We start from the raw sequence: 27,997 nt of genomic DNA, 5'->3' as shown, positions 1-27,997 counted from the left end.
ACCTCTGTCTCCGCTTTGTTGCCGCTGCTGCCTGCCGAATACTCGCGACACGACTCTACCCGAAGACGGCCGAACGTGACTCTCGAATTTCCGGCGCTCCGCCGAAGGCTTTCATGATGGCGCGCGTGTGAAAATTGCATTACCGTGCACAGCGAAAGTCAAATCGTTCGAACCCGGGGATCCGTCATTTATCTCGGAGAAATCGACTCGGACGCGGTCGCGAGTTCTCTCGGACGAGTTTATACGCGATCGGGAGGCGCGTCAGTTGTCAAAGTCGTCGCGTCGCGCTCGTGCTCTTCCGCATCGTCCGTCCGTTCCATTTCGTTCGTACAGGCAGACCTCGCTCGTCGCGGACGCAGCCATGCAAGCGCAACAGCAAACGCAACAGCAGCAGCAGCAGGGCCACCAGCAGATAACGGGCACCAACGTGATACTGAAAATGAACGAGATTCAGCAGCTGTCGACCGTCGGTACGACTAGACTTTTTTTTCGCGCCTTATCTTTTTCTCTCACCAGCCCCTCGAAATCCGCCTCGAGCTGCTCCGCTCCTTATTTAATAACCTATATGCATCACCTGCATCGCTCGATCCTTCGTACTCGTCCTTTTTCCTTACATTTGGAGCAAGTTTTGCTTTTTATTGCATTTCTTGTATTTTTATCATTTTTATGTATTTTATATATGGATATATGTATACATATATACCTATGTATATGTATATACATATGTACATGCGCGCGCGCGTGGTGTGTGTGTGTGTGTGTGTGTGTGTGTATGCGCATCATGCATGCGTGTAGGAAACGTACAAAAGGACAGGTGCAAAATGAATGAATAATCGTTAATAATTGAGAAAAAATTTAATATTTTATAAATCTAACGTTTCTCGAATTTTTTTATCTGTGACGGTAACGAGGTGTAATTATAATATAAATTTAAAGAGAGGTGATATAAATATATAATTCGAAATTTAATTACGAAAATTTATCCCGAGATTTCGCTTTTATAGATTAAATAAATTGAATTATAATTCTGCATTTTTTTTTTGTATATTTTTCTGAAACATGAAGTAACATAAAATTTCAGATCAGATAGCCGTTAGCATCAGCAGACTTCAATATATATGTATATCATTTGATGTAGAAAAATATTTTTTTTAGTTTTTTATCTCATGAAACATTCACAGGTAAAAAACATGTCGTCGATATGCTTTTTGCTGTCCCTTCCTCATAATAGCGGATATCTCCCTCCCTTCTGCTTCCCTTTCTTTCGTTGTGAACGTGATATAATATTCCACTTCAATATCTATTCCATCTGCCATCTACACTAAGCGGGGAAACACTCTTCTGTTTCCCTCTCTCTTTCTCGTTTATAGTTTCTCTATCTGTAGTTCTCTCGTAGAACAGGGACGTATGCAGAAATTAGCAGAGAATGAGCACGAACGTTATTTCAGGATATTTTCACAAATGTGATCGATTAAAATTAAAATTAGTGTAATTTTCCATGGTCTTTTAGCTTTTAAATCATTTTTTTCGAAAATAAAATCTTATATGAAAAATTTTTATATATAAAATATTTTTAATCTTTATTTTTCCACGTAGAATTTTGCTTAAGAAACATCTTTAATTTTTTAATGTATAAATTACTATGGTATATTCTATTAAAAAAAAAAAAAAGATAATTTTCAAATTCCGAAAGCAAATGTTGTGGATTTTAATTTTCCATGATCATTTAGCTTTAATTAAATAAGAAAAAAAGTTATTAAGTATATTATGATCAGTACAGTCATCTCGGGTTTCGCAATTAATATATAATCTCAATGTCAGTTTTTATCATAAAAAAACATTGGTAATATTGTTATACATATATATGCTTCTGAAATAGCATTTGTTATATAAATAAATACAGGATATTTTTATGTGACTATCTGAAAAGATAATCAAATAATTAAAATGTATTATAATGCTTATTATTAGCTTAAAAATGTATATATAAGGTCTTATAAATTTATTCTTTGTTATTAAAAAGACGGCTTACAATCAATAATATAATTTTATTCTCATTTGCTTTCGAAATTTGAAATTATTTAAATTTTTTAAAATGGAATATACCATAACAATTAATACATTAAAAAATTATATATATATAATGTTTCTTAAACATACTTTTACACGAAAAAATAAAAATTAAAAATATTTTACAATTTTTCAAATAAGATTTTATTTTCAAAAAGTTGACTCAAAAATTTTAAAAAATATGTTCTGTTAAACTTAAACAATCATATTTTTGCATCGTGTGATTATAATTTTATGTAAAATTATAAAAATATATTTTATTTAACAAAAAATTTTAATAATTTAATTATTGAAAAGAAAATCTAAAAAATATTTAGATAAATTTAATTTTTTCAATAGAAAAAGTTTTTTTTTAAGTATTGTATTTAAATAATCGAGATAAATTTATTATTTTATTGTAAATAATCCACTATTTTTTTGTAAAAAACGCTATGAAAATTAATAATCACGTACGTGATTTTGTTTTAGAGAGATTCAACTGTATTCATAAGGGTAGTTGTTCTCTAAAACATGATTTTCTGGAAAAATGTAAAAATATGTCAACTTGTTTTAGGACTAATATGAAACGTATTTTTTTAGATTTTTTACTCAAATTTTACTTTCTTTAATGAATTTTTGTATAATTTTAATCATGTTTGGAGGTGGTTTAACTCCATAAAATATTTCAATTAAAATCGCCGAATTGTGTTTTATTTTTCATGGTAATACAACTTTTTTGATCTAAAAATATTGCGTGCTCATATACGAAACGATCAAACGACCCTAATAACATGCATAAAACTGGACCTTTGAATGGGCTGTCTCTTCTCGCCTCGCGCTATCACTCGCGTGGATTGTCCAAACTTTATTATTTAATTTTCGTTTCCCGATTCAGCCGACTTTCGGACCAATATTTTTCTCGTCTATTTCTTTACAGGGGATGTTAAGAGAAGGAACAAGGGGAATTTCTGAGATCCCAACCATAGGATTCAAATTCCTTAGTTTCCAAATTTTCTTATCTTAATCTGTCGCAATAACATCGCGTTTGGCTCTTTAGTCGAGATGAATATGGTGGTTTAAAAATTGGAGAGCTGACTTAAAAATATTCTTATTATTATTATTTAACTTTTTCCTTTATTATTATTGAGAAAATCGCAAAACTGTAAAGGGACTTTTTTATTCAATTTGACCTGATCTATCTGCATCTGACGGGTGGAGCGCGAGTTACCGGACACCCTATATATAAAGCTAAGATGATGCCAAAATTTTATCTAGATGATCATCAACAGCAAACACCGTTTATATAATTTTACTTACAATTAGATAACAGCAAACACTGCATACAGTGTAGAAAAACGCACGTGCAGCAACACTTAATATATACGCTCCTGAAATTATCCGCTTCGACCACTCTTCGCTTCAATCTGACGCTACGTCGTTGACCAATCAGCTCGTCCATCGCGCTGTTAGGAATGAAAGAGAGACAGAGAGGGATAGAGAATGAGCTAGGACACAGAATGTATGCGCAGTGCGTCTGTGCGCAGATCAAGAATCGGAATGAGGGGTATAAACGAGCATAGAAGGTCGACAGGTCAAAAACTGATTTAGAACTATCTGGAATATTCGCCGAGATTAGGTGCGAGCGAATTGAAAGAAGTGAGGTCGAGGAAGATTTCTTTCGAAATTGAGAATTTTTGGCACTTTGATATCGTGACCTTGATATACATACATCTGTATCGCCAAAGATGAGTGTACACGTGTACACAGAGAAGAGCAACTCGTTGAAAGGCCCTAATGGGTTGATTCCGCAAAATGGGGACGATGATTGGCAAGATGAACAGAATATTTTGCTGGTGGCACAGAACATGCATGGCAAGGAGCTGATCACTCTGTCTGATAATAATCAGATTGTTAACACAGACACTTATTGTTCGTATATTTTTTTTATTTACTTCTTCATTAAGAGAAATGATGTGCCACGAGGTTAATTGGTCATAATAAATAAAATTGTGATCGAGGGAATTATTTGTTCGCTCAAACCTCGTGATTGAGCGTGAATTAATAATTATCGCAACTTGATTTAATATACTTGTTTGCCACATTTTTGTGACTTTGATCTATAATTCGAAAATTTACTTAGGGTTTAAAAAAGATTGATATACATGTTATGATTCAATATATTTTTGAGTTTCTCCAAATTTTTTAGTCTCTTCAATATTTATAACTTAATTTAGGTTCCTTAAATTTTGTTTGTTTAATTTCTCTAATTTTTACATTGCTTTCCTTTTGGTTACAATATGGTAAGCCATAACTGAAAAAGAAAAATGAGGAAAACATACACTAATGTCTATGATATTAATCCTTAAACTGCCAGGAAAGCCACTTTTGTGGCTCTTAAAGATGCTAATAAATTAAAAATCTCTATTGCTAAATATATTAATATATACACGTATGTATGTAACCTATGCAATGTGTGACTGATACTCTGATGTCTGCGCAAGCTCATCTGTTCCAAAAAAAATTGATATACAGTTTTATATTTAGTTTATATTCAAACATGGTGTCATTATTATTTTTAGTCTCAAAATTTCATAAATCTATGCTCATAATTGGAATCAGCGATACCAAAAACCCATAGATACACTTATTTTTGGAAAAAAAGTTTTTTTATTGGATCGTCCGTTCCCTGCTGGAAAGGCACTTTTGTGGCTCTGTACAAATCTTGAAATTCTGCACAATGTGTATGTTACTTATATAGATAATTTTTTGAGAAAAAACCTTGATTTTAATGAAAAAATACTGGCAGTCTAAGGATTAAACAAAATGAATGAAAAATATATGTAATATAATTCAAGTGTAGAAATATATCTTATGCTTCTATTGAATTTAAATTCAACATGAATAAAATATCACTCATGAAAAACCTTATGCGTTACAATTTTTATTTTAGGGTTGCTGGAACTTGCTCACAGAGAATATCAAGCAGGGGACTATGAAAATGCTGAAAGACACTGCATGCAACTATGGCGACAGGAAACAAACAATACTGGTGTTCTTCTTTTGCTCTCTTCGATACATTTCCAATGTAGAAGATTAGAGAAGTATGTAATCTCTTGTTATATTTAGTTTACATTTGAAATTAAGGTTATAACAAGATGAAATTAGCAAATTTATATATTTTATATATATATATATATATATATATACAATTTTTTAGATATGTGAAGTAAAAATATGTTACTTTGTATTTCAGATCAGCACATTACAGCAGCTTAGCGATAAAACAAAATCCATTGTTGGCAGAAGCATACAGCAATTTGGGAAATGTTTATAAAGAGCGCGGACAACTGCAGGAAGCATTGGAGAACTATCGTCATGCTGTCAGATTGAAACCTGATTTTATTGATGGTTATATCAACCTGGCTGCGGCACTCGTTGCAGCTGGTGATATGGAACAGGCCGTCCAAGCATACGTTACAGCGCTACAATACAATCCCGTGAGAAATTCGACATTACGACACATTACAGAGTTTAAATGTTACTTAATAAGACTCAAAACATCCAAAAAAGTATTTGAAAACTAAAAGAAAAAACAAAAGTTCTTGTTTATATAAGATTTAAGTTGCAAAATTTTATATTCTTTATATACACAGAGAAAATTTTATATTGAATATTACTATAATGTCACAGTAGCTGCGGACCATCAAGACTTTATAAGTCTAAATGCTATAGTCATTATTTTAAAAACAATGAAGCAAAGCAATTTTTACTTTTCCTCATAATAAAATTTGTATATTACAAAGTAGAAATTTTCTGAATGAATGTTAGTATTGCAAAGAAAGATAAAAAATATACACTAAATAAATTGTAACTATACAACATAGCAAAAATTTAGTCTTTTCACTTTATAATATAGTTTTAGCGGCGGTTTCGCTAAAATTACTTTATTAGTATGATAAAAAGTGATATTGCCATAGTAAAAGTTATATCGAAATAATTTTAATAGTATCAAACTGTGTATAATAGCGGTGTTGTCAAGCGGGCCTCGGTAACACAAGAGCGAACGCGTTTACAAGTTCGCAGTACGTTTCAACAGTTCGAAGCTCGAGGAAGCTGACGTCGTTTATTGAATTTCGGTTTTTGTTTAGAAGTGCGTGAAAAGTGACATACAAAAAGAACACATAAGTCAAAATCAGTTCTATTGTAATATAGATGATATAGATGCATTAAATAAAAATGTCATCTGAAGATATGGAGATTCTAATCAAACAAAGGTAACTAAATTTATATTATTAGAATTATTAAAACTAAAATATTGTTTAATTTCTTTTTGTAAAATACATTATTTCTTTTCTGTAATTGTTATAACGTTTGGTCTGGTAAATCAATAAATAAAAAATAATTAATAATTTATGAAACATTACTTGATTTATCAGACCAAACGTTATAAGAATTACAGAAAAGAAATAATGCATTTTACGAAAAGAAATTAAACAATATTTTAGTTTTAATAATTTTAATAATATAAATTTAGTTACCTTTGTTTGATTAGAATCTTCATATTCAGATGAAATTTTTATTTAATGCATCTATATCATCTATATTATAAAGAACTGATTTTGACTTACGTGTTCTTTTTGTATGTCACTTTTCACGCACTTCTAAACAAAAACCGAAATTCAGTAAACGACGTCAACGACAATAGATATAATAAGTATAGATACAATTAAATATAGTAAAAAAAGAGGTTTAACATATTATAATACTTTAAATGATACATAATAAAGATAACTTTTTATACCTACGAATTTTTACTAAGGCAAATGATAAAATATATTAGATGAATGTTGGTTTTAAGTTTTGCTATGTTATACTTTAATTTATTCTATAAAGTCATGATGATCCACCAATAATGCAAAAAATAGTAAAATATAATTTAAAATTATATTACAAATTAATATAAAATTTTCTCCGTGTACTAAAATTATTACACTAATAACATTATTTTACATTATATTATCAATAACATTAATTATTACACTAATAACATTAAATTACATTCTTTGGACTCTCTTAAAAAATCGCATTTATTTCTAGTTTAATAAATTAATGTTTTATTATATTAAATCTTTTATTTTAAGCAAGATGAGTCACATACGGAAATAATTTACATATTTCACCTGTTTCAGGATCTTTATTGTGTGCGGAGTGATCTTGGTAATCTTTTGAAAGCATTAGCAAGACTTGATGAAGCAAAGGTATGTTTTAGAAGTATTTACATTTAGCTAGTAAACTAATTCGATATATCATGCATATGTTCGCGAGCATTTTTACTTTGAGCAAGTTACAAATGCAGAATCATTGAATGAAAAATAACAATGCTCCTTGAACTAGTGAGAGATTATTATAGAGAAGTTTTTCTCAATTTTCAAAAAAGTCACCAAATCTATCAATCTTTCCTATCCTGAATAATTACATCATCTTTTCTATGAATTCCTTGAAAATAAAAGTTAATAACAATTGATTCTCTTTTAATGTCTCTTCTAGATTAAGGAGTAAAAATTCAATCTATAGAGAAAAAAAATATTCCGCTATTCTCGTGGGTCTTTATGTCTCTCTTAATTTCGAGGTACAAATGCATCGCGCGTATATGTGCACGAGCTACAGTGCGCAGTTTTCCGTGAAGTAAGCGGGCAACAAACGAACAGAATCCGTTCACGATGATTGTGACGAGAAGCTTTTATTTTTTGCCGAGCAACTTGCAAGCGCGGCGCGCAATTCTCCGCCGTCGAGTATAGAAGACTTGATAGAAAATTATCCGTATACAGATTTTTAATATTTTTCTTCAACAGTTTATACCTTCATCGAGGAACAGGCGAGCGAGAAACATTGTTGAAAGCGCGATCGTAATTGTGTGATCTCGATGGCGGATCGAAAATATCGAGTCGATATCGAAAAAGATCCTTTATTCTATAAAATTGAAAGGAGAACTGCGTTTCATATCGCCGATAGCGAATTCTGCTATTTTTCGCAGCGACATTAAGCGACAGTCTCTTAACGTAAAACCCTAAACAATATAACAGACGTTTCTGACAGACGCATTTTTCTTCGATCCAGATTTGTTTTGAAAAAGTCTTTACTTTTTTTTTCTTTTTATTTGAACACGGCGACGACAAGACAATTTGAATCTGGACACTTTAAAATGTGGATTGTAATAGTTTTTTATAATTGAAAAAATGTTTTCTTGTTTTTTTTTTGTTTGTTATACGATAAACGTCATCATGAACTTTCGAGAAATTTTCTAAACTCAAGAATGAACGTAAATCATTTTTTATAATGTTTAGGGTTATTGTTAAAGTATATAAATTGGAAGAGAAGAATATTTTCTCTTGCATTGCGCGTTTTGCAGCAACACCGAGAAAACTATGTGTTATACTTTTGATTTTTTCTTTTTTTTTTTGTACTATTTCTAGAACTCTTGATGTTGTCGCAAATTATAGCATTGCTCAGCCAGTATTATCCGATTGCTATTTAAATTCGAATCTACAGGCTGGCAGCGCGCGAACATTTAAGTGAATGAGCTGATCTATTGTCTCTTGTTTTGGATGTGCGATTTTGCTGTTGTTCTCTCGTGGCGTATGTGCATATCGCCACATGCTGTGCTTTTTTTCAGCACTTTCATGTTGATGAATAGTTGATGATAGAAAGAGAGAAAGAGAGTGTGTATGAGAGAGAGAGAGGGAGGGAGAGAATCTATCGGTGTGTATGGTGAAAAATCTGAATATCGGCGCGAGATTACTTGACCAGTTGCACTCCCTTAAATCGGACAAATGCAAAAGAAGATGAAGATAACTTTTGTACAAGTCGTATTAATAGAAGAATCGAAAAGTTACGAGATACATTCGAAATTGCGAAGCTCGCGGGACTTTTACGGTGATCGCGAGTTGCTTTTTGACATTGGTCTACTTTGTTGTGAAAAGGGTCAAGTGGTCTACAATAATTTCCGCAGCGCGGCGCGGCGATCAACCGAGACGAGAGCGTATCCATAAATGTGTGTGTTTATACATATTTTTTTCACTTGAAATATATTTTTAAGTAAATTATAATGGAGAAAAGAAGGCTCTAATGTCTTAATTTAAAAATTTAAAAGGAATAGGCTAGTAAGAGTCGATGATGTGTATACTTGAGTTTTATTTAGAACGTTTTGGCCCTTTCTTTGGATCCTCTTCAGCTTAATATTTCTAAATTTTACTTCAGATAAAGCGCTTGATTATAATACAGAAATGCGAGATTTGTGAATACGCGTTCGGTGTTCGGTTCTTGAAGATGAGAGCAATTAGGAAAGCTTCTCGTTACATTTCCCGCTGTTCTCGAGAACTGGCTGGTATGCTCGTCCGTTTCTTGCCGAGCTCCTTCAGCCATTCGCTTTTATCAACATCGTAAACGAACGTAAAATATCGCAATTATTTCATTCTCTTGCACCATCACCACTCGACGGTTGATTGTATTGGATTGTTTGAAAAGTTTGTAGTGTTTTTTAATATTGCGTATAGCAACGTATTCTTTGGTGGTAATACTATCTGTTAACCTATACGTATTTTTATATTTTAACGCGTCTTTTACTGCAAGAATTATTTCAATTTAATATTTTTAGTAACTAAATTTATTCGGGTAAAATGGACGAAAATAAAGTGCATTTTCGTCGTTTAATGTTCTAATTCGAAACAAATTATTGCATTTGAATGAGATGTTTTACCGCACTCGCCTTATGCGTCTGACTTTTTACCTTTAGATTACCATTTGCTCCGAACTCTACAAAATTCTTTAAGAAATTCGAAAGCGAAGAAACCTGTAAAAATTATCTTGAACAATTATCCTTCAGAATGATAAGATGTTTTGGAAGAATGGGATTCTAAAGCTATCAGAAAGATGGCAGCAAAGTCATAAAAGAAAGTAGTGCATATATTGTTGAATAAAGATACAAGTAAAGAATTAAACAAAGTCTTTAAATTTCGTAAAAAAAGTGCTACGAACTTTCCGAACAATACAACTTAATGCAACATTTTTTATTAGAGAAAGAGGAGAAAAAAGTGTAGAGTCTGCGCAGCAGCTGGCTGATGAGCTCGGTGAGGCGTGCCGTTTTGCGGACACGCGAATTGTTGAATTCTTTGTGTATACACATACACACACACTCACACACGCATACACGTATGTAGAAAGTAAAGAAAAAAAGACAAAGATTTGATGCGAGGAGTATAATCAGTGAAGAGACATTAACGCAGCTGTCTTATTGTTGTGGATGGGATGATCAACTCTAGGAGGGGAAGTGCAGGAGCAATGTGAGAATGGTCGGTTACCGCGCCGGTTCCTTCGTCAAAGGGTGAATCTGAATCTGGTTATTCAGTAACACACTGTCTCTCGGTCTAAGTTTATTATGAGAGCTTGCGAGCCGTACCTACCGAGTCAGCCTACCAAAGGGTACATTGCAGGTAAAGTAATTCCCAAGGCCGGTCTCTAAAGACCCCTACAATCAATCCAATCTCCTTCTCTCTCGACCGGCTCCTGTGTCGAAGGGTTCCTTATTCCATTTTCCTAGATATTGCGAAACATCACTGATATATATTGTTTATTACTCAAATTTACGTATTTATTGTTTTCGTTATGGATTCTGTAAGTAAATGTAAGAAAAGAGATAAAGTTGTTTATCTATCTATCTATCAAGATTTACGTACATCATATGAATCAGTTTTATGCAAATCGATCTTTAGATTCGTTTAAATGAAAATTCGAGATCAAGGCTTTTTTATTTTTAAAAACGTAGTACAAGATATCCCAGATTTATTATTCGTCACTGCAATAATGATCTTATCGTTAAAGGAATAAAAAAAGTGATACATCCTGTATATATTAGTGTATAATACGTTGCATCTTTTCGCTAAATAATGGTGCAATTAAAAAAATTAAATCTATTTTAATATGTATTAAGATTGTAAAATATATATAAAAAATCGCACAATCCTTTCAATTTTTTTTCGTTTTTTTTTTTTTAATTCCAAGCAAACCTGTCATCCTGCAGAGACTGGTCGACTGTAAATGCCCTTCTTATTTATTGTTTAGGTACGGAGATTACTCTGTTTTCAATATCAATGCAGCCCGCCTCTCGGCACGCGCGATAATCATCCACGCTAAATTCTTAGGGTCGTCATCCCGTTACGCCGTGACATGATTTTCTTCTCATCGACAAGTCGTTTCATCACACGAGTCCCAAAGAGAGACTTGGGAATTTTTGAGACTCGATTTTAGCGTACGGCCTTCAGCGTGCAGTCGAGTCTGCCGGACGCATTCCGGGGATTCTACGTGCACCGGAAGTCGCGCGTTATCCACACACATGATGACGTCTCTAGCGCGCACCCAGATACCTTTATTGTCCTTGACACCTTCCCGATTCCTATCCGAGAATGCAATGCTGATGATGATCGTGTGAAATGTTGTGAGGAGACCCTCGTTCATTCTGTTTCCATTTCTTACCCTCTTTTTCGCTCTCGACGAGGATAGAAAGAAGGGGGAAGTTAATGAACTCGAAGAATGGCAACGTTCAAGGAGAAATAAAAGAAGAATCCATAAATTGGAATAAACTAAAAAAAAAATCAAAAGTTGATTTAAAAAGAGCGACACACGCGGAAGAAATACAGAATAGAATATTTTAAACTCTCGCATTATGTCTTCTAAATCTCTGATGCACATTAATTTTTTGATATGTGACAGAGTTTGTTCTTTATTGTTACACTGAGAAATTAGAAACATTTTTGTTTTATTCTAACTTATTTTACAGTATGCACTAGTTCACCAGTGCAGCAAAATAGAGAATAAACGCATACTTTTGTTAAGAAATTTATATTAGATCACATCGTTTAATTGTTGAAAATGTGTATTATTACATAATTTTAATTTATATCTATTAGTAGGATTTTAATTTCGTACATTTTTATTTTTATAAATGGATTACATGGATTTTTTCTTTCATTCTGATTCTTTATTTCGTATTATGATTTAAATTTTCCTAATGTTGATTCTCTAATAAATATTGTATATAATCGTATCGTTTCTTCAGACTTATATTTAAAACATTTTTTTATTAAAATGGCTCAAGACTCACAATCAGTGCACTTACCAGACCAAGTAAAAAGTACCTGATTAACATAAGTCAGAAGATTGACATGGTCAATCTTACCAAATTCTCTAAATCAATTTTAGCTCGAAATAAATTTCAAAAAACTTTGGTAAAATTCTCTAGCAATTTTTCATCTACCTCTAAAAAGCTAATTTGAAGAAACTTGAAAGAAAATTAATCCCACGAATGAAGAACTCGAGCAGCTCTAATAAGACTAAAGCGAAACTGCTCGAATTGATGATGAAGGGAGAAGAGATGAGCGAGGAAAGGAAATAGAAAGGAGATGTAGAGTAACGAAAGGAAATATAGTTTTGACGGAGTCGAGAGGGTGAAAAGGGGAGAGAAAAAGAAATAAAGAAAGAAAGGAAGGGAGAGAATATATGAAACAGAGAGTGAATGAGAGCGAGAGAATGGGAGAGAGAGAAAGAGAAACTGCAGCGCGGCGATGGGAGGTCGGGCAGAGCGCGCAGCGCGCGTCCCTCTGAGTTCGCGAATGTAGCCGCTATAAATCGCATTCTGTTTCTCTAGGCCTGCTACTTGAAGGCGATTGAGACACGACCGGATTTTGCGGTCGCTTGGAGCAACCTCGGCTGCGTGTTCAACGCACAAGGGGAGATCTGGCTTGCGATACATCATTTCGAGAAAGCTGTGGCCTTAGATCCAAACTTCTTGGACGCATATATCAATCTGGGGAATGTGTTAAAAGAAGCTAGGATCTTTGACAGGTTTGTTTTTTTATTAAATATATGGAGCTTCAAAGCTAAAATCCCCCACCAAGTAGCAAACTGTGACGTTATTAAACGTCAATATGATGTCATTAGATGTCTAAATGACGTATGCTTACTACCTGGGCCTGTACTAAAACGTAGGAGTTGCAGAATGTTATCTTTTATGGTTTAAAAACCTAACCTTATTCTATTTCGATATATCAGATGTGTTTCACAATATGGCGGAACTAAAATTGCACAAAATGGATGCCGTTTTGAATTTGAACATCTAAGCTCGGATTATGATTAAACATTTTTTAAATTATATGTAATTTATACAGTCCTTTTATTCTTCTTGATAATGGGATTAAACACACTGGAAAAAAAATTTTGTTGGATTAACAAAAATTCTGTTCGAAAATGGACGAAACAGAATTACTGGTTGAATCTACCAGAATTCCTTTTAATGCAACAAGCATCTACCAGAATTCCTTTTAATGCAACAAGCATCTTGTTTGTACAACAAATCAGTTTATTGGTGCAAACATAATATTTGTTGTATTAAAAGGAATTCTGGTAGATTCAACCAGAATTCCGTTTCGTCCATTTTCGAACAGAATTTTTGTTAATCCAACAAAATTTTTTTTTCAGTGCATATATCTGACAATTAGTGTAGGGATGTTTGAAATTTTAGCTTTTAAAAAAGGTTTTTTTTTTTAATAAAAGTGGCTCACTTGGCATGGAATGTTTTATATATATTTTTTTAAATTTCTTAAAAGGAATTTATAATTAGCGACAAAATTTAGGACAGAATTCTGAATTTTTTTACTTTAGAGTTCTGTAAATTTTGTCATGTGTAATATAATATAATATAGAAAACATTTAACCATATTATATATCGAAACAATAATAAGAATTTTTTTTTTTTTTTTTTTTTTTTTTTTTTTTTTTTTTTTTTTTTTTTTAACACGATCTACACTCCATTCCTCTCAGTCAATAGAGCTACACGCGATATTATTGCGACAATATTTCTTTACAGGGGAAGTTAGGAGAAGGAACAAAGAGAAATTTCTGAGATCCCAACCATAGGATACAAATTCCTTAGTTTCCAAAATTTCTTTCTTTCTTAATTGTCGCAATAACATCGCGTGTGGCTCTATTGGCTGAGAGAAATGAAGTGTAGATCATATTATATATGTTTATTTGTACAAGATACACATATACATTAAGCTCTTAAAATTATAAACAGAATTTTATTTTGTCGCGAATTATGAATCGTTTAAAGTTTAGTAATCCAAGTAAGTAATAAATAATATGAATTATGTGTAATAATTAATTTTAGTAGCGTAAAATGTGATTTGTTTTAGTAACCTAATCAAAACAAAAATTTCATCTTATCACAAAATTTACGAAATAATATTCCACGCGCACAGTCTTGATCAATCGACGTCTCAATATTTCCGTCGTCGGTTTTAAAATCTGTGCAAGATTAAAATTGACTTTAGTTATTCCACTGATACATAGCATAAAATTATTAGTGGCTAGTCAAAAGTCATACACAAGTCTATTATTTCTACAATTTTCCGACATGATATCAAGGAATTTATCACGCTAATTTAAAGAATTAAAATCTTTACTTAATATAAAAGTAATTATTGCAAGTTATTAAAATCTGCAGAGTGATATAAAAGTTATTTCATAAAAATATTATTTCAGCTGTAAATACAAGTATCTTGATAAAGATGCGTTATAGAAAAAAAATTTATAGGAACTCATGAGATTATTTTTTTATCTATTCTTTATGAGAAATTATCCACTTTTATCGAAACACCCTGTATAAATTAAAGCCAAATCGATGAAAAAAATTAATTAGTTAAAGTAATTTAAATATTCACAAATCGGAATTTTACATCGTCTAAGTGACATAAAAATATTTTTAAACAGTGTCGGTCCAAAAGCTATCCAAAGGCTAATATTGCATCGTTTCTCAGGAGGCATAAACTGGAAAAAATATTTTTAATATCTGTAATTATTTTTGTTATGTATATTAATCATGAACCACACTTGATATAAAAGATTAAAAAATATAATATCTTTTTAAATTAAATAGTGAAGTCGTAAGTGTTAATATAGACGAATATACTGATAAGTCTATGATTATATTGGTCAACAAAAAACTTTAGTGCCAAGGACGCTTGAACGAATTTAGGGTATTTTGGGGATGTGGAATCAACCATGACTCAAAAATGATAATAGTTTTGCCGAATTGGTTCTAGTTTTTGAGATAATGAATATTCAAATTACAATTTTATTCTAAATACGATCTGTAATTATTGATACATGCAGTAGGGTTTGTTTAGTCTGTTTTTTATTCTTTAACACTGTTTTTAGCTTCAACGTGATCCTGATGACCTATATAAAAGAAAATTGTACAAAGCATTTTTCTGAATCAGCTTACTTATTTTTATGTTATTTTACTGTGTGTGAATACAACATTAGTTATTTCATATATATACTTTTCAGATGATTTGAAACAATTTCCTATGATTTTATATGATTTGGGGATAGGCTATGCCTGACCATTACATTTTTGTGTTGCACTTATATCTCAAAAATTAGAACCAATCTAGGAAAATAAATGCCATATTCGGAACAGCGACACAAAATTACCCTAAAATTGGTCTAATATAGTTGGCAATAAAATCAGTGTTGACCAATGTTATATATAGATTCAACATATTTGTACTCGAAAATAGAATGTGGCGCTGTGAACACCGAGAATCGATATTCATGTCCTAATATCCTTTTCAAGTTCATCGTTCTCTGCACTCGAAACGAGAATTCGGGCAATGCACTATTTTCCGATGTTTCTCATGTTAAAATTACGGACAAAGAATCTCGTGTTATTAATATTTTCATATATTTCTCGATACTTTATAATGATACCATTTTAACCATTTCATCAAAATCTCGAATTGAGATTTAACTTTAGAAAGAATAGAGGGATTTGCTAAAAATCTCGAATTGAGATTTAACTTTAGAAAGAATAGAGGGATTTACTTAAAATCTCGAATTAAATATTTAAATTAATTCTTCCTAGAAGCTGTGACGTTTGGCTCTTACTTAATATGATTTTCATATCGATAACTTAAAGTCTTACATCAGTTGTTAATTTCATCAGTAACTTTTTTGTATTTTTTAAGAACGAACAAAAGAATTCTTAATTTCGCATTATTTAACTCTTTTATATATATATTATTTTTTTTACACTCGATTTCTTCTCGTTTCTTTGCATATAAATTTTCTGACTGAGTTCCCAAGCTGAGTGTAAAAAGCTTCCATGGCTACATAACACATTCATTTTTCTTCTTAACTACGTCTTTACGCTTTTCTATTGATCTTTACCAAGATTGTCTGAACAACCAAAATAAAAGAAGTCGCCGTTTGCCAAGTATCGCTTATATACTGCCCTATATTTTAACATTTTTCCTCCCTCCCTCTCTCTCTCTCTCTCTCTCTCTCTCGATTGACGTATTAAAATATTTTTTTATTTTTGTTAACAAAGGATATAGAATTTTTTATTCTTCACTAATGTTAATAAAGCTAAAACATAATTTTGATTATACGTTTTATGTTAATTTTTAATTTTATTTTTTTTTATTGATTAATTTTATATACGTACATACATACATATATATATACAATTTCTTTTTTTAAGGAAAATGAACGTGCTTATAAAATATAATTTATAACAAAATGTTATTATTAATATGATGATGATGATGATGATGATGATGATGATGATGATGATAATAATTATAATGGATCCATGAAATATAATATATATTTCTTGGTAATCCTGATTCTGCGTTGGTGGAGAGAGAGGGAGTCCTTTCACGCACAAAGTGGGAGGAATTTGAGGACAACTATCGATTCCAGCAACCGCTCCGCCCCCACGGAAGTCCTTCGCCTCTCTTTTCCCCTACCCTTGCGGGAGGATACGCGTGCTCGTTCACGACTTTCGCCGAAAACGGGAATCTCGTTCGCTCGCTCGCGAGTTAAACAGCTTCCCTTCGACCGTCAGCTTCCCGGAGGGCTGACAGGATCTATCAGGATCCATCAGGATCTCCACGGGCTTGTAATTCCCGCTTTTATATCTTGCTGCTTAGATACCGCCTGTGTATTCCGAGATGAGTGGATCCTGTATCCACGTGGATTCAAAGCTATACAATTCACGCTCTGGTGTAATTCTTATTTCGTTTCCCGCGCTTATTATTAGATACGTCAACGTGCATCTAGGAATTTGTGTATTCGGGGTTCTACGTATCTAAGGAAAATTCGTGCCTTTTGTTTTAACGCATTTGCCGAGAAAATCGTTGAGTCCACGAAAATACGCAGAAGAGATCTATAGAAGAATTGACACGTATCTTTGAATACTGGTTGGTATACGTATATTTTTCCATTTTACACGAGATTTCTACCCTAACAGCACACATATCCTGACGACGTTTAGAAAACATCCTGAGGATGTTCGAATATTCTCTAGATATTCTCAGAATATCTTCCGGATATGGTGTGCTATTAGGATTGATAGAACCTGGACCTGGAAGATTATCGGAAGAAATATAAAATTTTTCTCAATAAATTTGTAGACTCAACATTTTTCGTGCTTTGCAAAAGATTCGATTTCGAATCTTCCCTCCTTTGCGCTTCTAACAATCCCTTCCTTCCAAGGGAGATAGATCTCCTCAGGATCTCTTGCACCTGCTCCGCCTCTCCAAGGATTCACAATTAATATCTAACCAGTCGTGCCGTCAAGAGTCCTCTTCTCGCATTCAGATCCGTGGGCTTTCGGGATCCGCGGGATCCAAGACGGGCGGGATGGGGAAGGAATGGACTGCCAGTGCGTGGTTGTCTATACGGTGATCTCACCCTCGAGTACTATCGCGCCCGCGCTTCGCGTACAAATAGAAGATACTATCGCGCGACCCTCCACCTCTGGATGCGTCTCCTGGATCAGGCGCTTTCTTAAAAGGTTCATCAGACTCGTCTCTGTGACGTCGGGTGCTATATTAACAATTTAAGTTTCTACCATTACGATCTGGAATAAAAAGGGCAATTTTTTCGCGGATATATAGAAAAAAAAGATATTATTAATATCTTTTCTTTTGTTTTGTTGTTGAAAATGAGATCCGAAATTGAGAATCATGTTTGTTTATCAATTGTTCCAGAGCTGTAGCCGCTTATCTCCGTGCATTGAATCTCAGCCCTAACAATGCAGTCGTACATGGAAATTTGGCATGCGTCTACTATGAGCAGGGGTGAGTTAATAATTTTTATTTTTATTTACGATGAAAATTAGTTCTTCAGGATCTAGAAAAAGCAATCCAGATAGCAACAGTAGTCACTTTGACGTCAAAATGTCTTAACAATTATTGTGGCTATCTGGTGATGGATCTAATAAGCCTGGTGCTAAGCTCTAAGGCTGGATCCAAACACCTAGCTAACTACAAGAGAGAAAAGATGGATCATAATCTAGTAAAAAATTGTAATAATATCATTTACGATAACCATCCTACGATGATTTTGAATTTACAATTTTTATTGTAACAAATTTGGCTAAATTGTCGACAAAGCAATCGAACGCTAATTGATATTACAGGCTTATTGATCTGGCCATCGACACATATCGTCGTGCTATCGAACTCCAACCAAACTTCCCAGATGCGTATTGCAATCTGGCAAACGCTCTTAAAGAGAAGGGCCAAGTGGTCGAGGCGGAAGAATGTTACAATACCGCCCTCCGGCTTTGTCCTACACACGCCGATTCTCTCAATAATTTGGTATGAAATCACGCCGTTTTAAGTTTAACATTAAATTCTGTGTGTGAAAATATCAAAGATAAACTTTTTTTTCTTTTAGGCCAACATAAAACGTGAACAAGGGTATATCGAGGAAGCGACTCGCTTATATCTTAAAGCTCTGGAGGTATTTCCCGAGTTCGCAGCTGCTCATAGCAATCTCGCGTCTGTCTTGCAGCAGCAAGGCAAACTAAACGAGGCTCTGATGCATTACAAGGAAGCGATTCGCATACAACCGACCTTCGCCGATGCTTATTCGAACATGGGAAACACGCTCAAAGAGATGCAAGACATACAAGGAGCTTTGCAGTGCTACACACGAGCTATACAAATCAATCCAGCTTTCGCCGACGCTCATTCCAATTTGGCATCGATCCATAAAGATTCCGGCAACATTCCCGAAGCAATACAGTCTTACAGAACAGCGTTGAAGCTAAAGCCAGATTTTCCTGACGCCTATTGCAATCTGGCGCATTGTCTGCAGATAGTATGCGATTGGACGGACTACGAAGCTAGAATGAAGAAATTGGTGTCTATTGTCGCCGAGCAACTGGATAAGAACAGACTGCCTAGCGTACATCCGCATCATTCCATGCTGTATCCTTTGTCTCACGAATTCAGGAAGGCTATCGCTGCTAGGCATGCTAATCTTTGTATCGAGAAGGTGAGTGCGTTCGTCTAATTCACTGATCTCCATATAACACTGGATGGCGTATTTAACAGAACGTGTTATGAATTGAAAATCAGGCAGCCATCTTTGATAAATTGAAAAATTCTAAAAAATCAAATTATATGTATTGTAATACATGTACAATATATTGTTTAATTTATATTTCAATTCAGATGAATAGCACCCCGCAGTTCAGAACTTTGATGTTGGGATGCTAATTTCACACATCAAAAAGTGCATATTTTACTGTATTAAAGATGGTTGTCGGGCCTTCAAAGCTTAACACACTTTCCCACTTTTTCCATAGTATATCCAGTGTTATATAGAGATCAGTGATCTAATTCCGTAAATCGTTTCAAGCCATATACTCTACATATTCTATTCATCGTCCCACAAATATATTTTCTCGTACCATTAAGTAGTCATATATAAATAAATCGTTGCAGATCCATGTTCTTCATAAACAGCCGTACAAATATCCGCGTACGATGGGCACACGCTTGAAGATTGGATACGTTTCGTCGGACTTTGGAAATCATCCCACCAGTCACTTGATGCAATCAATTCCTGGCTTGCACGATCGCGAAAAGGTCGAGGTCTTTTGTTACGCGCTCAGCGCGGACGACGGTACGACTTTCCGCGCGAAGATCGCGCGCGAGGCCGAGCACTTCGTCGATTTGTCACAGATTCCGTGCAACGGCAAAGCCGCCGACCGTATCAACGCTGACGGGATCCATATCCTGGTGAACATGAATGGTTATACGAAAGGCGCCAGGAACGAAATCTTTGCCCTGCGACCGGCGGCGATACAGGTCATGTGGTTGGGTTATCCTGGTACTTCCGGCGCAAGTTTCATGGACTATCTCATAACAGACGAGGTCACCTCACCACTAGAGCTCGCCAACCAATACAGCGAGAAGCTCGCTTACATGCCGCACACTTACTTCATCGGTGATCACAAGTATGTCCATTTTTAAATAGCGTTTATGGGAAAAATATAAACATTATGTAATAATAATTATAAATCAAAATAATAACGACAACACTTAGAAATATGATGTGTATTTTAACGTTTGATTTATAATTTTTATTATTCCTGGCGATAAGAACTATACAATTTTACTGTTATAATTATGTAATAACGTTTATATTTTTGTCAGCTTTTAGAAGTTTTTGCTTATCTGTTTGATAAGATTATTTATTTATTTATTTATTTTTTAAGGCAAATGTTCCCTCATCTGAAGGAACGTTTAATCCTGACGGATAAATTGAATCATAAAGGCAAGGTGGCCGATAATGTAGCCGTAATCAATGCCACGGATCTTTCTCCGATGATCGAGAATACTCTGATAAAGGAGATTCGCGAGGTAATCGTACCGGACGCGAAGAAACAACCAGTCGAAATTTCTCTCAAAGTCGCCGAGTTACCGACTACCACTCCGATCGAAACAATGATAGCCTCTGGTCAATGTCAGATGTCCGTAAACGGTGTCGTCGTGCAAAATGGTATGACCACTACGCAGGTGAACAACAAAACTGCCACGGGCGAGGAGGTGCCTCAGAACATTGTCATCACAACCAGGCAGCAGTACGGCCTGCCGGAAGATGCCGTTGTCTATTGTAATTTCAATCAGTTATATAAAATTGACCCGCTCACTCTTCACATGTGGGCACATGTAAGTAAATGATCTCTCAGATCATTTTTATGTAAAATCCAAGATTTTCGCCGAATCGTTCGTCTTAAAACATCTATGAATATCTGATTTTAGATCTTGAAAAATGTGCCAAACTCCGTGCTGTGGCTACTACGTTTCCCGGCGGTCGGTGAACCTAATCTCCAATCAACGGCGCAGCAATTGGGTTTAACGCCTGGCAGAATTCTCTTCAGCAATGTCGCTGCTAAAGAAGAACACGTAAGACGAGGCCAATTAGCTGATGTATGCCTAGACACGCCACTTTGCAACGGACACACAACCAGTATGGACGTTTTGTGGACCGGAACGCCAGTGGTTACACTACCGGGTGAGACTCTAGCTTCTCGAGTCGCTGCTAGTCAATTGAACACTCTCGGCTGTCCAGACTTGGTTGCGGAAACACGACAAGAGTACCAAGACATCGCTATTAGGCTGGGTACTGATAGAGAATAGTAAGTATTCGACTTATTGCAAAACAATCAGTAGAAAGTTTTCTTTCTGCAGATAATAGACACATTTTTATTTTTTTCCAGTTTGAAAGCAACAAGGGCTAAAGTTTGGAAAGCGCGCTCGGAGAGCCCTCTATTCAACTGCAAGCTTTACGCGATGGGCATGGAAATGCTATATACAAAGATGTGGGAGCGTGTTGCACGTGGGGAAAATCCCGACCACGTATCGGCTGTTGATAAGAATGACAACCAGAAATCGTCAAATATGTCTTAAAATTTTTCACCAGATTCACACGATCACTTTACTCCGCGATTTTTCGTCTCCAGGAAATTTTAGAGTTTACAGCTGTGGTTAATATAGCTACTCTTTCCAATGAGATCTTATAAAATTTCATATCTCTACTGACTTATTGTTTTTGTATGATAAATCACGAAGCTTAAAATAGATATGAATATATATATACATATATATACATATACATATATATATATATATATATATATATATATATATATATATATGTATGTATACACATACATACACATACACACACACACACGCTCACACAAGATTCCATATATTTACGCTTCGCCTTCACATATTACTCTTATTATTTATAGTTTTCTTTCAACGTAATATTTATGCACTTTTCTTCTTTTAATTGAAAAACATCTATTGAATCCACATTCTGTGGAAAGCTGAGGAAGCTTAAAAAAACTAGAAAAACAATTTTATAAACGTACAAATTTGAAAAGTGATAAAAACACCAGTAATAGAAAAAATAACATCGGAGAATGTATCTGTAGATAAATGTTTTCGATTTTTATTTTCCAGATTATTTGCCTTTCTACACAATATCGATATTTGAATAAAGCATTGATAGTGGATTTATCGAATGTACAAAATTAAGAAAAAAATCTTAATTTTCCGATATTCTAAATGTTAAGAATTTTATAAAATTGCAAGAAAATTAAATATTATAAAAATTATACATTTAGAAGCTTTGAAAGAAGTTCAGATTCAAAATTACGAAATTATATAAAAATTTTTTTTTTTACTAGAATCTACAATTTCATTATAAGCTGACAATGAGTTATATAACATTGTAATCAAGAATCCATCGTACATTTCGCGTATGCTCCTGTAATCGTATTGATTTGTTTATTGTAAACACTATTGAGATATCCATTCTTCTTTCCAGCAGTTCTTTAACGCACAGATATCTTTCTCACGTAATTTACTGAGAAATGCAAAGATTAGAGTTCTCTCCAGTAATCTTTCTTTTTCGAATTACTTATATTCTACTTTACCATTTATTCCTCATCATTGTGACGAAAGATAAAAAGCAGTTCAAACAGACTCTAATCTGAATTGATAATTTTGAAGATTTTGAGAGAAACAAAAAATCAAAAACATTTTAAAATAATAGAAAAAAAAACAAAATGCAAAAAATTTACGAGATCTTACTAACTTTAAAATAATAAATCCCAAGATTTATGACTAAGATGACAAGGATTCAATAATTCCATTAAAATGTTTTCAGAAAAATTGAATTTAGATATTGTTTCAATCAATATTCCAAGTATATAAACATTCAAAACTCGTAGAAATTACAAGTTTTGTTAAAAATCACAGAGTTGAAAAAGCCGAAAAATTTAGAAATAATTCCAAAAAGATGGACCTAAAAAATCAAGAAATCTTAAGATCTTGACGTCTTGATCTCTAGGTATCAAGATTCTACAAGTGTTTGAAGAACGAAATGTTTATTTTAGTGACCACAAGCAGCGTGTAACGCAATTGTATTATATGAAGCGACTAAGGATATGTTATACGTGTAAATATTAAGTATATAAGATAACTGTTAATTATTTACGTTAATGGAGTGCGATTTGTGCGATTTGTGTGAGGTAGTAAAAGATATTGAACTGTAATAAACTGATGTATGTGTAGAGAATAAATACGATGAATGAAATAATGATCTTTCACTATTGTATCGGTACTGTACTATCTTGTGACTTGAAATATTACGCTAAACACGCGTATTGATCTATACATGCACCCACACACACACATGCGCGCACGCGCGCGCGCGTATACACACAATCCAGCAATGTATTTAAATTAATTAAATAAATAAGGATTAAAATAATAGTTCGTGAAATGTATAGTTCAAGCTCATTATTATATATAGTGCATGTACGTATAATACAAATTTCTGAAAACAATATTGTCAAGGAATGTATTTTCATTCGATAGACATTTTTTTATTTATGTACCATATGAAACATATTTTATATCATAGTTGCAAAATAATGTAGTGTAAGGTAACTTCTCTTCCCAGAAATGCAACAGCATATTGTTAAAGGCGTATGAGAAAAGCTTTCTTGTGATTGTTAATCAGTAAGAATCCAACAATATCTTCCCCCAAAACTTAGGAATCTATGCAAGATTTTTCACACGTAAAAAAAGTAACTTCTTTATTCCTCCGCAATTTCTTTTAATTTTAAGATCTTGATTATACGGAAAATCCAAATTTTTCAAAAGTCGATTTTCCTAATTTTTTATGATTAATAAAAGAGCCAAATTATTGAATTCGCAATTTTGTATGTGCTAGATTATAGAATAGTGAATCTATAAAATTATTCTACTTGTTAAATCTAGCAATCAATGAGATAAATAAAAAAACGCATTAATCAACTATCAATATAATATTAAAAATAATTTTAGTTGCTTCTGTATATTCTGAGAGATATTTACTAGATTAATTATTTACATTAACACAACATTTTTAATGTCCTTTGACTTTAATATATGCAAAGGTAAGCGTACTAATTAACATTGAAATCATTGAACGATACACGAAGTATTTTGTTTCGCACGAAAAAATGCAAATACTTAACCATATATATATAATTTTAGATTTTATTTCCTATTAAAGTTTAATGTGTTTATTGTAATTAAGTTGTAAAAAAACTGATATAGTCATCTCTTCTTTAACCACATTTGTATTGAACATTTAATATTCATATGCATACCTCAAAAATTATATAGTCGATGAAAACAAGAAAATGTAGGGTCAAGACACTATGATCTCTATATATAACTGGATAAGGCATAAAACAAAAAACGTGTGACCAATTGAAACTTGTGTGCTTTGTCTATATAATATGAATATGGCGCTTATTTTGATATTTTAATGACAATATATATATATATATATATATATATATATATATATAGTGAATTTAATCATGATTTTGATTGGAAAAAATTTGACATTTTACATATGGAAAAACATTTAATAGCGTTTTCGATTGGGAAAAAGTTAGTGCGCACCAGTGCGCACTCAGTTCACACGAACACTGGACAAGTTCCATGGGTTGCACTGAATAGTGCAGGTGAAAAAGAACACGCCGAAATTTTCAGTGCCACTTGAGTTGACTAGATTCCGGGAAGAACGAAAAAGTAACCTCGACATCTTGTGTTCAGTTAAGTAATGATTTTTATTATATGTAATTAAATATAGAAGATGATCAAGAATATCACGTATGACAAATATAAAAATTATTATTTTCCAGTATAAAAATGCTATTACATTAAGTACATTAAATATATTTTAAAAAAGGGTATAGGTTCGATGTTCATATAAAAAGATATAACACTTACGGTGTCATTATCCATTTTTTTCACACATTCTACATAATTTACAGTTTTTGGAATTATTCTTTTAGTTCGAAGAGTTGTAATTATTTCTTCTTGCTCGCTTGAACTAGAAGAAGATTCCAAAAATGTCTCCAAAATATTAAAGAGAGCCAAATCCGAATTGCTCATTATGTCGAATTTTCGTTCAAAAGAATGCCCTACTGCTTGCATGCATCCAGTGCACTGAACTGGCACCGTCATAATATCTCGTGCCACTTAGTGCGCACTATGCGAGTGTTGTGCGTTCAAACGAACACGCAACACTAGCCAAGTGCGCATTGGCACTACCAATCGAACACGCGCCTGACATTCAGTGCAGCCAGTGCACCCCAATCGAAAACGCTATAAGAAAGAAGGAGATAGCAGAAATGTTTTTCATTAAAAAACAAAATAATAACATAAATTCACAAAAGGATACAGAATGCTTAAACGACATGTACAACAAAAGTATAAAGATCGTGTAAATCTGCTTATTAAAAATATATTAAAACTTGACGGATCCTTCGGCGTGATATGTTGACTATATAATTTCTCGTACCTTCAATCGTTTGACTTTTATATATTTATATTTTAATAATTATCCACAGTTAATATGAAGATTTAATTACTTACTTATAATATATATTATTAAATTAAATCTTCATATTAATTGTGGATAATTATTAAAATATAAATATATAAAAGTCAAACGATTGAAGGTACGAGAAATTAGTCAACATATCACGCCGAAGGATCCGTCAAGTTTTAATATATTTTTAATAAGCAGATTTACACGACCTTTATAATTTTGTTGTACATCGTCGTTTAAACATTCTGTATCCTTTTGTGAATTTATGTTATTATTTTGTTTTTTAATGAAAAACATTGCTGCTATCTCCCTCTTTCTTAAATGTTTTTCCATATGTAAAATGTCAAATTTTTTCCAATCAAAATCATGATTAAATTTACAATATATATATATATATATATATATATATATTTCGCATATATATGTATATACATATAATGTTTATTGCTGCTATGAAAATGTAGATACAGCCTACAATTTTAATCGCTTCTATTGGTCATACTTTTTATAGCTATATGTTATTGGGGTATGCCAAATCCAGTTATATATAGAGATCAGTGGGTCAAGATAATTAAAAATATATATTTGTTAATGTAAATAATTATGTCCTAGATAATTAATTTGCATGATTTTATTAAAGAGATCACATCGAGGAATGTATTATTTTTTAATAGCACATCAATTTTTTTAATAGGCGATACATATATTATTAATCATTACGGAGATCACATTCCTTCATCATCCGCCCACTGTCGGAATTATCAGTATACATGCACCTCCGAGCTTTCGATAGCCGCTATTTGTTACATGTCGATTACGCGACAGAGATAAAAAAAGTATAATTCTAACACAACGAGCGTTTAGGTTTCACGACGTTCGCTTATCGTGACATTTATACGAGGCTCGACGAATCATATCGTTTCGCGCCTTGCACATTTCGTGATGTGTTAATAAAATACACACCGTTATATTTTACCCTTGTAAAAATTTATCACTAATAACGTCAATTAATCACTTATTTCGAGTACTTAATAATAAAATACTGATATACAGTAATTTAAGTACTCGAAATAATAAGTGATTAAGAGCTCGAAATAAATGATAAATTGGCGTTACTAGTGATAAATTTCTATAAGAATACTTATATTTATTTATATGTAAAACTGTAAATTATATATTGATACGGAAAAAATATTCACGCATCAACGTTGTAAATGTATGTTTATAGAATATCTCGCCCATATATTAAATGCTCTGACGTCCTATTAAATTGAATTCCGGGATTAATTACCGAGCCTAATTCAGGTCAAACTCTCCGAAATATGCGCGACTATGCGCGCGACTTTCTGATATGTACTTACTTTCGACACCGCAACGGCGTTGCTGTCGCGTTTTATGCGGCCCCGCAGTATCGATTGCCACCACCTTGCGAGGACGAAACTGGGTCGAAAGCAAGCACAGGGAGCACGGAGCAGCCGCTGCTTTCACCCCCGCCCTCGATACTTTCCTCGTGTGCGCCAATTTATACTATCCTCTCACTCTCGTCAATTGGTATCGTTAAATTTGTGTCGTTGTTATAACAAATCAATTACCAGAAAATATCTAACCTAAAATAACATCATTCTATTTACATATATTTTTATTGTATTATATCGTTATTTCGCGCACTTACTCGTACTTTGCAGCAGAATATATATATTTTCTCCTTTTTATAATTAATAAGTCGTTAAAGGGATCTTTCGTGATTGTCTGTTTTATCGATCAATTATTATATTAGTACTTCTAGTCTTTTATTGTCACATTAATTTGACAGAATTAAAAATACTCCTTTATGATTGCAATACATATACATCAAAGATCCCAGGGAAGTTTGATTTCATATAAAAAATGAAAAATAATTATGAAATTACATTTTTTTATCTACTTCTATCTCGATATGACGTCTCGAATGACAGACGAACTGTCAACGCATCATATACTACGTGTTTTATATAAAAAAATGTACATTTTATATGAATATGAACAAGATCCCTAGGGATTGAGATACACGAAAACACTATTATCTTCTAAATCTGAATTAGAAGTCTAATATAAAAGTATAGGTTGTATTACGATTTGTATATAT

The 27,997-nt window shown here is 33.1% G+C and overlaps 1 protein-coding gene across 3 annotated transcripts; it reads left to right on the top strand.

Moving 5' to 3' along the window:
• Positions 1–50: 50 nt before the first annotated feature.
• Positions 51–23,753, top strand: sxc (O-linked N-acetylglucosamine (GlcNAc) transferase sxc). Of its 3 annotated transcripts, none has more exons than XM_029313711.2 (12): positions 51–470; positions 5,000–5,150; positions 5,303–5,546; positions 7,239–7,307; positions 12,749–12,945; positions 18,159–18,248; positions 18,590–18,770; positions 18,850–19,452; positions 19,905–20,419; positions 20,681–21,134; positions 21,228–21,604; positions 21,686–23,753. In XM_029313711.2, exons 1-12 carry the CDS (start codon positions 362–364, stop codon positions 21,873–21,875), a joined length of 3,180 nt encoding a protein of 1,059 aa, XP_029169544.1. In that variant the 5' UTR covers positions 51–361; the 3' UTR covers positions 21,876–23,753. The 3 variants fall into 3 exon arrangements, with proteins under 3 accessions (XP_029169544.1, XP_029169543.1, XP_029169545.1); XM_029313710.2 differs by lacking the exon at positions 51–470 and adding an exon at positions 3,578–3,978; XM_029313712.2 differs by lacking the exons at positions 51–470; positions 5,000–5,150; positions 5,303–5,546; positions 7,239–7,307; positions 12,749–12,945 and adding an exon at positions 17,652–17,962.
• Positions 23,754–27,997: the final 4,244 nt, after the last annotated feature.

Source organism: Nylanderia fulva, unplaced genomic scaffold, assembly GCF_048542155.1.
Source record: "Nylanderia fulva isolate GAGA-0341 unplaced genomic scaffold, ASM4854215v1 Scaffold32, whole genome shotgun sequence".
NCBI classification, from domain to species: domain Eukaryota; kingdom Metazoa; phylum Arthropoda; class Insecta; order Hymenoptera; family Formicidae; genus Nylanderia; species Nylanderia fulva.
The sequence above is the reverse complement of the archived record's forward strand: the minus strand, read 5'-3'. Positions and strand labels throughout refer to the sequence as shown.